Source organism: Mustela putorius, unplaced genomic scaffold (genome assembly GCF_011764305.1).
Source record: "Mustela putorius furo isolate JIRA1106 unplaced genomic scaffold, ASM1176430v1.1 tig00000129_pilon_pilon_pilon, whole genome shotgun sequence".
Lineage (NCBI taxonomy): Eukaryota > Metazoa > Chordata > Mammalia > Carnivora > Mustelidae > Mustela > Mustela putorius.
Genome location: NW_025421290.1, coordinates 10,985,134 through 11,000,129, shown reverse-complemented (window position 1 = coordinate 11,000,129; position 14,996 = coordinate 10,985,134). Strand labels below are relative to the sequence as shown.

At 40.1% G+C, this 14,996-nt stretch overlaps 1 protein-coding gene across 3 annotated transcripts in view; it reads right to left on the bottom strand.

Moving 5' to 3' along the window:
• Positions 1-14,996, bottom strand: part of TMEM260 (transmembrane protein 260) — a 68,185-nt gene that overhangs the window by 3,335 nt on the left and 49,854 nt on the right. For all 3 annotated transcript variants that reach the window (XM_045069827.1, XM_004738834.3, XM_013056512.2), the window contains 4 exons: positions 11,756-11,904; positions 4,680-4,856; positions 3,140-3,193; positions 1,597-1,687 (listed from right to left, as the gene is read on the bottom strand). In XM_045069827.1, coding sequence (XP_044925762.1) covers positions 1,597-1,687; positions 3,140-3,193; positions 4,680-4,856; positions 11,756-11,904 — 471 coding nt within the window. The remainder of the gene's footprint in view (positions 1-1,596; positions 1,688-3,139; positions 3,194-4,679; positions 4,857-11,755; positions 11,905-14,996) is intronic.

Sequence of the window (14,996 nt, the reverse complement as noted above, 5' to 3'; positions counted from 1 at the left end):
TGGAGGGTTCTGCCTCTGTCCCTGTGGACTGTCCTCCCTCACCTACCCTCTCACGACTCTGACCTGCCATGTGTCTGGCCAGCTCCTTCTGACCTTTTCAAGGTGACACTCCAGGGACGTCTCCTCTGAAGGCTCCCCTCCCTTCCTCACCAGCCTCTCTCCAGGACTGGAGACGCATGTACAGCTTGCTGTCCCTACAGCTCCTCTGTAAACCCTGCGTGTCCCTTGCAAGACTGAATGTAACTGAGGACTTCATCTTTTGTCTCCCTCCGTAGGCTGCTACCTCTTGGGTAGCGGGGACAATGCTTGGTTATCTTTGCCACATACTGGGTACAGTCTAGGCGCTCAAGAAAAGCTCGGTGAGTAAATGAGGACAGAAATAAACAATGAGCCCATGATCACAATATTTAGGAGTCAAACGAGTCATGCTGACGGGACACCGTGCAATTTGGACTGAGCACCGAACTGGTGCCGGGTGGGCAGCCTCACAGCAGCCTGGAGGTAGCACAGACACCTCGGTTGCTCACACACATGGCTCCAGGGCTTGGGTCTCACTGGCCCTTGCCAGGACATCTGTTTGCTAGACAGTAGGCTCCGAGACAGTCTCTGACGGTGTCTCAAGAGCCCAGGGCTATGAATCGCAGAAAAGCAGGGACTCATTAAGAATGGGGAACAGCAAGTCCTGTCCTCCTGTTCCCCACAGCAAGTACCCCCATTCTCGACGGCTAGTTTGGCCTCCTGGGGCCACAGTCCCAGCACAGAGCCAGTCTCCAAAACCCTTTATCTTTCTCACGAAGTCCCAATCAGCCACAAACCTATTGCTTCAAGTGCCATGAGGGGCAGGATGCTTGCATGGAGGGCCACCTGTCAGAACTTGTCTGGTGGGGGCTGGGTCTTGTTCCAATTTCTTCCTATGTATTTCCTGTTGCTGTTGTAACAAATCACCACCAACACAGTGGCCTGAAACAACAGGTGTGTATTATCTTCCACTTCTGGTGGTTAAAATACATAAAATCAAGTTGTTGTTGTTGTTTTCTCCAAAACCAGCAGGGCTGTGTTCTTTCTCGAAGCTCTAGAATCTATTTCTTTGACCTTGGTAGTTTCCAGAAGCTACCTGCCCTCCCCGACTTGTGGCCCCTTCCTCCACCTTCCAGGCCAGCCACCCAGTGCCTTCGAATCTTACCGTCCGCCCTCCACTTGTATTATCACCTCTCCTTTTCTGCCTCAGACCTTCTCGCCTCCTTCTTAGAAGGGCCATGTGATTACACTGTGTCCACCTGGACAATCCAGGATCATCTTCCCACCACAAGATCCTTAATCACATGTACAAAGTCCCCTCGGTCATGGAAGCCCATCCATCCATTCACAGGTTGTAGAGATGAAGACACGGACATCTTTGGGGATGGGGGATCATCAGCCAACTGTACCATTTACTTTAGACATTATTTGTGATACACGAGTAGTTTTCCATTTATACTGCTTTACAAATCAAATAAAACTAGACATGACAAAGTAAAAACTTTACTAAAAACTGTCCATTCCAATCACCACCACCTTCCCTCCAAACATATTTAGGGATATAAAAGTGTAACATACGTTGTACGCGTGGGTGTAGAGTTGAGCCTTCACACTCGAAGGTATGTTCGCAGTTTCTGCCAGGTTAAAGATGAAGAAAGGTGTTTTCATCCTGGGAGTCAGGGTTTGGGGAGGGAGAGGAACCTTCATTAAAACCCTGTTGTCAAGTTTCACATTTAAAGCTACATCTGTCTGACTTCCCACTGATAGAGAATATACAAAACCCTTTACTGAATACGTTTTCCTCTCATAGTCACAGACGTTTACTCAGAACCAACAACAACTTCTTTCCCCGCTGCCAACACGCGGCATTCACAATGCTTGCCAAAGCTTTGAGGAAAAAGCTTAAATTCTTCATCACGATTATACATCGGTTCTCCACCAGATGTACATCACTGTCACGGGAGAGCAGCTGGGAAGAGGGGCACAGGGGCACTGAGTTCGTCAGCCCGGCCCCGAAGTGCCCATCGCAAGGGCCCATGCCATGTGTGATTCGTTCTTCAAAGGCAGTCAGACTCTTGGACCATGTGTCTCATCCAAACTGTCTTTGGCAAACCCATGAAGTCAATACCTGCCTGGATCATGACCTGCTTTCTTCTTTTATGTGATTTCCTCCCCAGCTTTCCCACCTTCAGTCATAGTGAAGTATTGTGCAAACATACGGTGCATCTTTGATCAGTTCTTCAAAGCAAGTGTTTGTCCCTATAACTAGGCTGATCACTTGCAAACAGACCTTCTTCCAACTTTTTCCAAAAACACTGCTGCCTAAACCACAGTATGGCTATTTTTGTAATTGCTATTTTGAAGCTCCATTTCTTGACTTAAAAAAAAAAACCTCTTTAAACTTATGTAAATCCTTTATATCATAACTCAATCCTTAGTGCAAAGCACAGTCTCTGGCTCAGACAGGGCCCCCTTCCTTTGCTGAAGGAATGCTTCCCATGTACTTCATATCCCTGTCGGTATTCCACTGAGGACTTTATTTTTTTAATATATTTTTTAAAATTCTTTTTAAAAAAGATTTTATTTATTTATTTGACAGACAGAGATCACAAGTAGGCAGAGAGGCAGGGAGAGAGAAGGGGAATAGGCTCCCCGCTGAGCAGAGAGCCCGATGTAGGGCTTGATCCCAGGACCCTGAGACCATGACCTAAGCCAAAGGCAGAGGCTTAACCACTGAGCCACCCAGGGACCCCGAGGACTTTAATATTGTATTTAGGCCAAAGTCCGTGAGTGTTAGATATCTTGAGTATTTTATTTATTTCTTAAAAGGTTTACTTATCTGAGAGAGAGATAGTGGTGGGGAGGGGCAGACGGAGAGGGAGAGAGCCAGATTCCCTACTGAGGGTGGAACCCCACCTAGGGCTCGACCCTACCACCCTGGTTTGTCCTTTTGTAAAATGGGGATAATAGCAACCTCTTTATAGGTTGTTATGAGGGCAAAATGAGATAATGAACGTACAGCGATCAGCACCACGCCTCAAATAAAATGCTCACAAATGCTATTTTGTTATCACCACTGAATCCCAAACAGACTGCAAACAGGTAAGTGTGGGCTAGTCACCTTGCTTGCCACATCTCTTCGTTGGCCACAGATTCCCAAGAAGATGGATCAAACCTGCAGTTACAAGAAAACAGTGACATTTTTCTGCTGGCTGCATTTATTGCTACGGACATGTAATCTTTGTTTTATAATTTCACAGGGCAAATAAAATAGGTTGGATCTTGAAGTACTGATAGGGATGGAAATAATAAACTTCTCCTAGAAAAATCTGATCGCTAGGAATTTGAAAATTTGGTAAATGTGTTCTTAATCTGCATAATGAGCCCCAGAGCCCTATGGGAGCAGACTAAGGATTAGTGGGAAGAGGCTGGAGGCACGGAAGAGCCAGCTGTTCCTTAAGAAGTGCTAGCTGGGCAACAGGGACGGGGCGAGGCCTGGGTCGCTCTACGGATGCAGCCAAGAACCAAAGAGCTGAGAAGCAGGGCGATAAGCCTGAGAGAAGGGACTCCTGGCTTTGCTACCATCATTGCTGGCTGGAGCCAGGATGCTGCTCACTGGACACTTGCTAAACCATCTGCTGAATTTTTCTTTCTCTTAATTAAACTTTCTTATTATGTGTCTTTTTTGATGGAATGGACATAACAAGTGGTGTTGGGTACTTGTCCTTTGGCCAGCTGTTTGCAGAAAAGTTTATATTCTTTCTTTTTTTAAAAAAGTGAGTTCCATATCCAACATGGGGCTCAAATTCACAACCTTGGGATCAAGAGTCATATGCCCCAATGACTGAACCAGCCAGGTGCCCCAGAATAGATTATTTTCTAACTTTTCCTCATGATGGTCACTGAGTGCTTTGATAGAGACCTCCTTATCCATCTCCAGTGGGTGCAATGTGGTCTGATTGCTCATAAATGGATCCAAAACCCCTTTGTAGCATTTTTCATATCATCTTGCCTGTTCCTGAATTATAAGCAATAGTTATCAAATCTTTAAATAATTCATAACTTAAAAATATGCAAGGGAGGCACATTCCTATCGAGGGTGACTCAATTTCCATGGGAGAGAGTCCGTTCTGTAGAGATGCTTATAGGAAGACAGATCATTCCATAAAAAACATAACGAGGCTAATGACGAACAACTGTGAAGAACAAGTTACTCATCAAGGGCCAATCTCTCCCAGAGAGAAGTTACATGCCATTCCTAAAGAACAACAAATAGAGTAAGTTCATGCATTGTGCAAACTCTCACGGGACACAGAGTATCTTGCAAAGCTCTACTCCTCAAAATGGATGTCTTCCATTTTGAGGGTGCAAGACAGAGGATGACAGACAATATGGCGTCATGAGAGCTGGAAGTGGAAGACGCTGTGCCCCAAATTGTTGGGGAGCCACAGCCCCCCTTGCCCTCCAATCTCCCTACTGTTCTTTAAACATGAAGACAAGAAATACATGTTCTCTATTAGGATTCGCATAGGCAGCAAATAACAGTATTAAGAACTAATTTTAAAAAATTTAAAAAGTGCATGGGCATCTCAATATTTAGTAGGTTTTTTAAGCACACAAAACTGCTATGATCTGATGAAAAACACAGCTGCCATTCATACCTTCCATATTCTTCGGTCCAGTTATAGATATTTCTTGTAAGTTTAATCCACTCCTCAGGGTTGAATACAATCTCTGAAGGAACTAATTTGTCACAAGAGCCCCAAGGCCACAGTGAATAGTTTTTTTTCCAGGTTGGGTCACCTTCATGAATTCCTATGCAAACAAATGTTTTTTTTCTATTGAAAACAGAAAAATATACATACATTTTAACTCAAAGTTCTAAATGTTAATAAATATAATTTATGAAGGGTGATTTTTGACTCCTTAAACCATTAAAAACCATTAATAGTTAAAAACCATTTAACCATTACACATGGTTAAAACCATGTGTAAACATTCTGGTTTATTTAAATCTTTCCCATATGGGCTGTTTAGAATTTACATTAGTGTAAAAAAGCTGTCTGGGGGAGCTGGGGTAAGTTAACACACATAAACGATAAAACTGATCTGTTCATAACATTATAAGAAATCACGTTGGGACAAACATGGTTAGTGTCCATTTCTGTGGTCCCGTCTCACAGTAAACAGACACTTTGACACTTTTTTTTTTTTTTTCATTTTACAGGTGGAAATATACAGCTGCATTTACTTCCCTACTTAGATGTCTCCTTCCTCAATTCCCACTGTCCTTTATTTTTTGTCTCTTTTATCATTACTGTATTGTACCTATTGTTTGCATTCACAAATCTCCCCGAGTAGCCCAGAAGCACCTGAGGATAGGCTCTCTATCTCTAAATTAACTCTGAGTCACACATAACACAATGCTTAACTAATTCATAATTATTTGCTGAATAAAATTAGTTAAACTGAATAAAGTATGAGGAGCTTTGAATCCTGCAAAAATCAGGAATAGAAATGGTTTAAATAAGCTTGGTTCAAACTCACTATAACTCAATAGCTCTATTCCAATTCATGGTGTATGCCTGAGTAGCTATTACTAAGTTTGGTGAGGGGTAGGGGAGCATATTAGAAGAAAGTACTTGAAAGTGGAAAAACTTCATGAACTTTGAAATGAAATACTTTTGGCATAGATTTTAAGGCTTTTCCCCACCATTTATGACCCTTGTGATTTGGAGAACATTACTTCACGACCTGTGTCTAGTCTCCTCATCTGTGAAATGGGTATAACCCTTTCAGAGCTATTAAAGATTAAATGAGGTAACTGATACAAAATACAGTGTTCGAACATGAGAAGAATTCTGGTTCTGGGGAAGACGGAGTAAGCACACTCTCCCCATCCCTCCCACTGCACACTAGACTTCATGGACAGAATGTGTGGAATGGGAGGACTTGGAGACACTAGAATTCTAAGTTCCACCAAACCTGTGGTGAGTTCGCCATCTTTCCCCTTCTGGTTCCCAAAATTTAGAGGGAAAGGAACATGTCTCTCTAATCAGAGGAGCTGTGGTTGCAAGAGCTGGGAGCAAACCCTCACTGCTCTTTACCTCCCTGTGTTCTCTGGCAGCCTGGTCCCAGACATAGACAGTCACAGAAAGTGCATGGCAGAAGAGGGAAATTAAAGCCCCAGTTTTCTGACCAGAGAACTGGAAAGAAGGCTTCAAGGTTGGGGGAAGGGCCAGGGTCAAGACAGAAAGGAGGGAGGTCAAGACAGCAATCCCATAAAGTTGTGTATGAACTCCTGGCTTATCTCTGAGCTCTGTATGTGTGGATCTGTTAACAGACTTTGAGAAATGAGCCACTGGTCAGATGGCCACCCAGGTCCCAGACTGGGGACGGATTTAGATAGCCCTCCAAATGCATTGAAAACAGAACCAACACTGGAACTATAGGCCTCAGAAGGCAGGTCAGAACTTGCAGCCCGAGATTTACCTGCTGCTAAACAAACAAAATCAACATTCTCTTTAGGATTTAAATAAAGCCCAAATATTCAAAATGTCTAGGATACAACCCAAAATTATTTAGCATATGAAGAACCAGGAAAATCTCAACTCACGTTGGAATATGCAATCAATAGATGTCATTTCCAAGATGACACAGATATTAGAATCGTCAGACAAAGCCTTTAAAACACCTGTTATAAGCGTGCACCAACAAGGAAAGGGAAGTACTCTTGAAATGAATGGAAAAACAGAAAATCTCAACAAAGAAATAGAAGATATGAAATGGAACCAAATGGAAATTACAGACCTGAAAAATACAATGATGTAAATTAAAAATTCACCAGATGGGCTTAATGTTGTCTGGAGAGAGAGAGAGAGAGAGGATAAGAAAGAGAGAGAAAAAGAGAGAGAAAGTGGGAACTGGCAGGTAGGGCACTTGAAGACAGATCAAGAGAAATAATACAATTTAAACCAAGTGCAATAAGACTAAAAAAAAAAAAAATGTACAGTCTCAGGTATCTGTGGTCTGATGTTCATATCATCAGAGTCCCAGATGGAGAAGAGAAAAAATGTAAAGCATAGGAAGTAAAGAAAGAATGTCTAAAAAGCTCTCAAATTTTGTGAGACACCTTCTTACAGAAGAAGCTCAGTGAACCCCAAACAGATTAGACTCAAATCCATGCCAACAGACCATAATCAAACCGCTAAAAACTGAAGACAAATAATCTTCAAAGTAGCCAGAGAAAAACAATACATTGCACAGAGAACAACAATTTGAATGACTGTGAATTTCCCAAATAGAAACCATGTAGGTCAAAAGAATGCAAAATAACATTTCTGAAATGCTGGTGAGGGAAGGGGGGGAACCAAAAAAAACCCCACTAACAACTCAGAACTTCATATCCAGAATTCTTCAAAAATGAGGAAAAAGTAAAGACATTTTCAGGTAAAGGAAAACTAAGAGAGTTCACTGTTAACCATCTTGTCCTAAAAGAAATGCTACAGGAATATCTTCTGATGAAAGAGAAATAATACAAAAGGGCAACTGGACAATCAGAATAAAAAGAAAGGCAACATATCTGGTAAATAGCTGCATAAATATCTTGGACTATTTTTTCTCTTAAATTTGAAAATGTACATATGACAGTTAAAAACAAAAATTATCACGGGTCTGATATAAGATACATGACAATACAACCAAAAGTGGGGAGGTTAAAGGGACTTAAATGGCAGTAAATTTTCTATATTCCACTTGAAGTAGCAAAATATTAATCCTGAGTAGACTGTGAAGAGTTCAGTACATATACCGTGATTCCCAAGATCAACTGCTTAAAAAAAATCTACCAAAAGACACAGTAAAAATCTCAAAAAATAATTAAAAATTAATTAATTTTATAATTAAAAATAAAAAAATACTATGAAAACACTAATCAAATTAAAACAAAAAACCCAGAAGAATTCTTTTTTTGTAAAAACAGAGAAGATGTAAATGCCATTCAATGGCGTTTTCAGCAAATATGAGGACAATCTGACATTTATATGCCAAAAAGAAGTAACAATATAAAACCCCCAAGAAACCTGTCTCAATCCCCTGCCCCCCCTTATGAAAAGTCACTCAAAGTAGATCATTGATCTGAAATGTAAAATAAAACTATTAAACTCCTAGAAGAAAACATGAGAAAATCTTTGTGACCCAGCATTAGGTAACAAGTTCTTAGATGTAACACCAAAAAGCATGATCCAAAAAAAGAGAAAAGTATAATCTGTAAAAGAAAAAAATGATAATTGGATTTCTTTGAAATAAAAAACTCTTATCTGCAAAAGACACCTCGAAGAGAATAAAAAGTCAAGCTACAAACTATATGAATCATATTATTTGACAAAGAATTTATACCTAGAATACATAAAGAACTCTTAAAACTCAATAGTTAGAGAAACAATCCAATAATCCCATCCACATTCACACACAAACCTGTCCAGGAATGTTTATAGCAGCTTTATCCCCAAACTGCAAACAGCCCAAATGCCTTTCAACAAGTGAATGGATAAAGACACTGTGATATACTTCTACAGTGGAACACTACTCAGCAATGACAAAGAATAGACTATTGGTACACACAACTTGGATGGATGTCAAAGGCATTATGCTCAGTGTGATACGCCAGCGTTCAAAGGTTATACTTCATGAATCCATTACATGACATTCTGGAAAAGGTATAATGACAGCAATGGAGAACAGGCCAATGGTGGTGGGGGTGAAGGCCTTGGGGACAGTGTGACCACACAGGAGCAGCACAAGGGAATTTCTGAGGTCATGGCTCTGTTCTGTTGTGGGAGTTTACACAAGTGTACACACGTGTTGAAATTCATAGAACTCTACGTCAAAAAAAAAAAAAGGATAGAATTTTACTGCATGTTAAAATAAAATAAAATAGTAAATTTTAATATTAGCTTCCTTCCTTGTAAAAAGTACCCATTTAGAGAGCTTTCATATGATACTGATGGCGCAATGCTTGGGGGAAAAAGTCTCTATCAAGTGCCTCTTGATTGTTCATGTCCTCTGACTTAGTAATTTCATTTCTGAGAATCTATCCTAAAAATTCAAACTTCCACCCCCTCCAAAGAAAAACTATACACACAGTCATTTAATATAGTCTATAATTTTACCATAGTAAAAAATTAGGCCATGTTAAATATCTACTAATAGTTCCATTCCTCTATTATTAAAATATAGTACATGTACCTATTCAGAGTGTGTAAAAAACATTAAAAATGGCTTTATGGATTGCATGGACTGGGTGTGGTGGTGAAAAAATAATGAATACTATTATGCTGAAAATAAATAAATTAATTTAAAAAATGGTTTTATGATATTAAAAAAGGATTCTTCTGCATTATGCTTTCAACTTTGTAGAAAACATGCATTTTTGATTTATTTGTATTTCTGAGTGATAGAACTGTTTTTTCTAGTTAAAAAAATATTTTTTTTTCTTAAAGATTTTATTCATTTATTTGAGAGAGAGACAGTGAGAAAGAGCATGAGAGAGGAGAAAGTCAGAGGGAAGAAGCAGACTACCCATGGAGCTGGGAGCCCGATGCGGAACCTGATCCCGGGACTCCAGGATCACGACCTGAGCCGAAGGCAGCTGCCCAGCCAACCGAGCCACCCAGGCGCCCCTAAAAAATAATTTCTTCTTCTATAATGAACAATGCTACTTTTTAAAGTAAAAATTTTATTTTAAAATGTTACCAATATGCACCATTAATCATGAGGCCCTGGTTAGTCAAAAATACTAACAAAAATTGATGGCCCAGAAAGTTCATCACCGTGTTACATTATAATAGCCAAAGTCCAGAAACAACAAAAGTGTCCAAAAACAGAATATTTGTTAAGTTATCGTGCATCTATTTAAGAATATTAAACAGTCAAGAAATGATGGGGAAATGTGTCTGACATGATACCAGGTGAAAAGAAACTGAACAGTCAACTAAATTTGATCCCAGCTAGTACACTATGACTGTGTGAGAATGGTACATGTTTGTGTGAACATAATTGATGGTAAAACTGAATCGAATTCCGAAAAGTTTACCAAGATGTTAAGACTATGACATCTGTCTTAAAGACAGAGGTTACTGCTCTTAACACTTACCGGTCTGTATTTTTTAGAGTTTCCAAGGAGCATACAGCATTTCCATAACAAGGCCAGGCCTCATCCATGGCTATGGGGTAACACCCTTGACCACCTGGACCCCACCCTCCCTCTACACTCATCCCTTCACCTAGCCGTCTAAGCCCTGTGCTCCACACTTACTGGGCCTCCCCCACTTTCCCTAGAGCTCAGCCAGCCCTTTCCAGGACTTTACACAAGCACTTCCCTTGAATCAGCCTTCTCCCGCCTGCTTGGCAAACTCCTAGTTTGTCTTTAAGTCCCCAACATTTTGTCCATACCAACACTACCATGCTTCCCAGATGACCGTGTAATTTATCTGCTTCAGACCTCACACACGGCCCAAAACCCTCCCTGAAAGCCCGCAAGAGCAGGGGCCGTGCCCAAGCGTCCGTAGCCTGTACAGTTGTTGGGGCATCTTGGCCAATCAGTGCTTATTAAGTAAATGCGGAAGGAATGCCACCAGGCAGAATTAATTGCTTCTTCATCCATCTCCCAGTTAAACCACCCATTCAGTAAACACAAAGCCTGGCCGGTGTAGAGCGTATCCCATTATATTACTGACAGTTACATGCATACCCATGTATAGATGCAACTAGACTGTGGTCTCTTTGAATCTGGAACTCATCTCACTTTACTGCCAATGCCTAACATGAGCTGGAACATAGCAGATTCAATAAAAGTTTGTGGGGTCGCAGTAAATAAAATTCATCCCGAAAAATTCCTCTTTATGGATGTTAATGGCTCTTGGTATTTCATTCCAAAATAGAACAATTAAATGTTATTCTCATAACACATTGATACCAATTACTTACTGCTTCATGAGCCACAGTAAACTCAGGCTCTGAACATCACGTATCATATTCTTAGTAAGGGATAATTTAACTTGGGAATTTAGAGATAATTTCTCAAGTTCCCTTGATAAGAGAACAGAAACTACCCAACAAGTCTTCTTCACACCCTGGATAATCCCAAGCACTTTGTGGCTAGGAAAAATGTTCAACACTGTACCACTGAAGGAGTTATTCATTCTTGACCTTAACTATGAACAATTTTATATTCTTAAGTATAGAATTCACAATTCTCCTATGTTATCTCAGCCAGCATAACTGTAGGTGTTTTTCTTATTTACAAAAATGCCTTATCCTTTATAAGAAAAGAAAAATCCTTAGGCTATTTTTATATAGTGATTATTCCTGGAAAACATTTGCTTTACACTTAAAAGGGGGCCACGGTGTTGATCAGGGGAACCTATAATTGCTTGCGATCCACCTGCAATGATTTCAAGTAGACAGGCACATCTCCAATTTCTCTGAATTGTACTAAGATCTTATTTGCTATTCTTGTTAATCTGTCTTTATTTTTCCTTTACCCAGAACAATAACATTTATTTCTGCCTGGCCTCATTTATGCACAGATATTCAATTTAATTACAAAGCTAATCTCACCGGTGACAGGAAAATAGGTGTAGAAAATTGGTCTTTTGGATGAGGCACAGCTGCTACATAAACAATTTTAGGAAAGCTTAAGATTTTAAAAAAGCTATTATATGAAAAGAATGCTTACTGTTTATTTATTTCAAGAAAATGATAAAGATTAAACGTGACTATTCCACTAGGTAATACTCCTTCCACAGGATTCCACCGGTCTCCAGGAAAGTTGACACCTGGTAAATGCTTCGCCATCTTGGGTAAATACCACTCATAAGTCATCATCTATCGGAAAAATAACAAATGATGTCATAGTTTTGATATACTTGTTAAAAAAGAATCAAGTTTATAAAGTATAATGGAAAAGTTCGAAGATACAGATATACTCATTAAACATTAATACCACAACTCACATATGTGGCACTGACTTCTCCTCTAATGACTTAAACCTTGGATTTCATTTCTTAAGCTGTGACTATTATTGGTAACATAAGCACCTGGTTTGATCTCACCTCTGTGCATCTGTCGGACTACCCAGAATGATCTTACCCCATTCTCCTAGCTAGAGGATGTGTACCCAACTTTCAGGCCAAACTCAAGTACCACTTCCTCTGTGATACACTCCCCGCTCCCAGGTTCCACAGCAGAATGACTGCTCCTACAGCACTTTGCACCTACCTCTGTCACAGCTCTGAGCCTACTCCTCGCTCACCTGTGAGATTCTAGAGGGAAGAGACTGTCTTCAGCTCTGTGTCTCTGCACCTAGCACAGGGCCTGGCACTGACTGGTTCTCAAATTCTATTTGCTGAAATGAAATGTTTAGGGTGGCCAGACCAGATGTGTCATTCATTATTCTTTTATTCATGCATGTACTCAAGAAACAAGTACTGCTCACCTACAGTGAAGAAGATAAAATCTCTGCCCTTGAGATGCTCAGTGCATGATCATCTAGACCTCAAAGACAAAACCCCTTTTGGCTAAATTATGTGACATTACTAGTACATCCAAACTGACTACATATCATCACATGTTCTTTGGGGATTTTATTTATTTATTTGACAGAGAGAGATACAGTGAACGAGGGAACACAAGCAAGGAGAGTGGGAGAGGGAGAAGAAGGCTTCCCCATGAGCAGGGAGCCCAACACAGGGCTCGATCCCAAGACCCTGGGATCATGACCTGAGCCGAAGGCAGATGCTTAACCAACTAAGCCACCCAGGTGACCCTCCACATGTTCTTTTGATTGAAATAAATCATTGATATCAGGAAAAATCACTTTCTCTTAATTCTATACTTATCTATGTACAGATTTACTTTTTTTAAAGAAAAGACTATTTATACTTTCAAAGCTTTGTTATAGTTTATATATCCTCTTTTGAACAACTATGTTTATGTTTTACTTGCTTTATACAAGTAAGTTAACTTGAAATGACAAATTACTTTTAATCTAGGTATATGTTTTAAAAACTCAAAATATATTTATTTTATTTTATTTTTTAAAGATTTTATTTATTTATTTGACAGAGATCACAAGCAGGCAGAGAGGCAGGCAGAGAGAGAGTGGGGGGAAGCAGGTTCCCTGCTGGGCGGAGAGCCTGATACAGGGCTGGATCCCAGGGCCCTGAGATCATGACCTGGAGCTGAAGGCAGAGGCTTAACCCACTGAGCCTCCCAGGTGCCCCTCAAAATATATTTATTGAATTTAGATTTTATTACCCAACAGTTTCAGTTCTTGGGGATACTAACATTAATTCTATACTTTCTACATGCTTTGACCTCAATAGTTCTCATATAATTCTCAAGGCAACCTTATTGTGTGAGAATAATTACATTAGACACCGCTGACTGCCCACTCAACAGCTAAAACCCTCTTCTCCCTCACACAATCCTGACTTGGATCAGGTTATCCAAGTGAAGCTAAATGCTTGGGTCTAGTCTTTCTCCTCGGCTAGAAAGTAGTTTAGGAATGGGCATATGACCCACTACTGGTTAGGGGGACCCGAGGGAAGGTCTGCTAGGGGCTTCTGGGGCACATGTTATTCTCAGCAGAGAGAGAGGAAGGTGCGGGGGGAGAGAGAGGAGGATAGAGAGGGAGAGGAAGGGAGGGGAGGGGAGAGGAGGGGAGAGGCACTTTGCTCCATTTTAGGACGTGATGTTTGGAACCGGCACTCATCGGTTCAAGATGGATGGAGAGAAGTGGCCCCAGGACACTGACATCACTGAACTGCTTATATTATTCATCCTAAAACCTCCTATCTTCAGACTACTTCTTATGTGAGATTAAAAACTGCATAGTTTAAGCTACTCTCAGGTATTTTGTTTCTTGCATCCAAAAGCATCCTAACTTATATGATGCTCATTTCCATTTTATAGATCAGGAAACAGAAGCGCTGAGAGGAAAAAAAAATCATTAGCCCCGTGTCACACATCCTGGAAGTGACAGAATGAGGACTTGAATTTAGGTCTAATTAACTTTGAAATCCAGGCTTCTCAACGATGGTTGCTGCCATCCTGATTTTAAGTACTTAAAATCATGGTGGGATACCATATTATAAACTAACAGCCTAGCTTTTGTCAGAATCTACACTGAAGATCAAATTAATCAACTTGCGTAGATGATATAAATGCCAACTGCTTACAAAAATGTGTAATGTGCAAATTTCCCTACATTTGCAAATCTGTTTATATAGTTTTCTTCAAAAAGTTCAAATTATTCATTCATTCAATAAAATTTAATAAATACTATGCCTAATAATTTGCTCAATCAAACTAATCATAGTATTAAGATTAGTATCAAGATGAGGAATTTCTCTTTCCCTGATGACTGGTCTAAAAACACCAGAGATAGATTTATTCCCTTTTAGGTATTTGCGGTTTAAATTATAAATCTTATATAAAGCTTAAATACATTTCTTCAGTTCCAGAAGACTGTTTTAATAGACTTGAAAATCTTCACAAGTCCTCTCCAAATGTAATTCTGTCATAAGGCCAAAAGTTTACACACAAATCCTATAGCAGAACTGTGGTTAATTATTTCTATTTTGAGTGAAATGTTTACTCATCTGCAGTATAACTTATTTTATTTTATTTTTTAAAATATTTTATTTATTTATTTGTCAGAGAGAAGGAGAGAGAGAGAGAGCATACAAGCAGGCAGAAAGGCAGGAAGAGGCGGAAAGAGAAGCGGGCTCCCTGCCGATCAAGGAGCTCATGCGGGACTCGATCCCAGGACCCTGGGATCATGACCTGAGCCGAAGACAGTGGCTTAACCCAGTGAGCTACCCAGGCGTCCCTGCAGTATAACTTATTTTATATTCAACCTAATGTATTTTAATCCTGGGACCAGTAGGCAGTGTTAATTTGAATGGCTGGGTTGG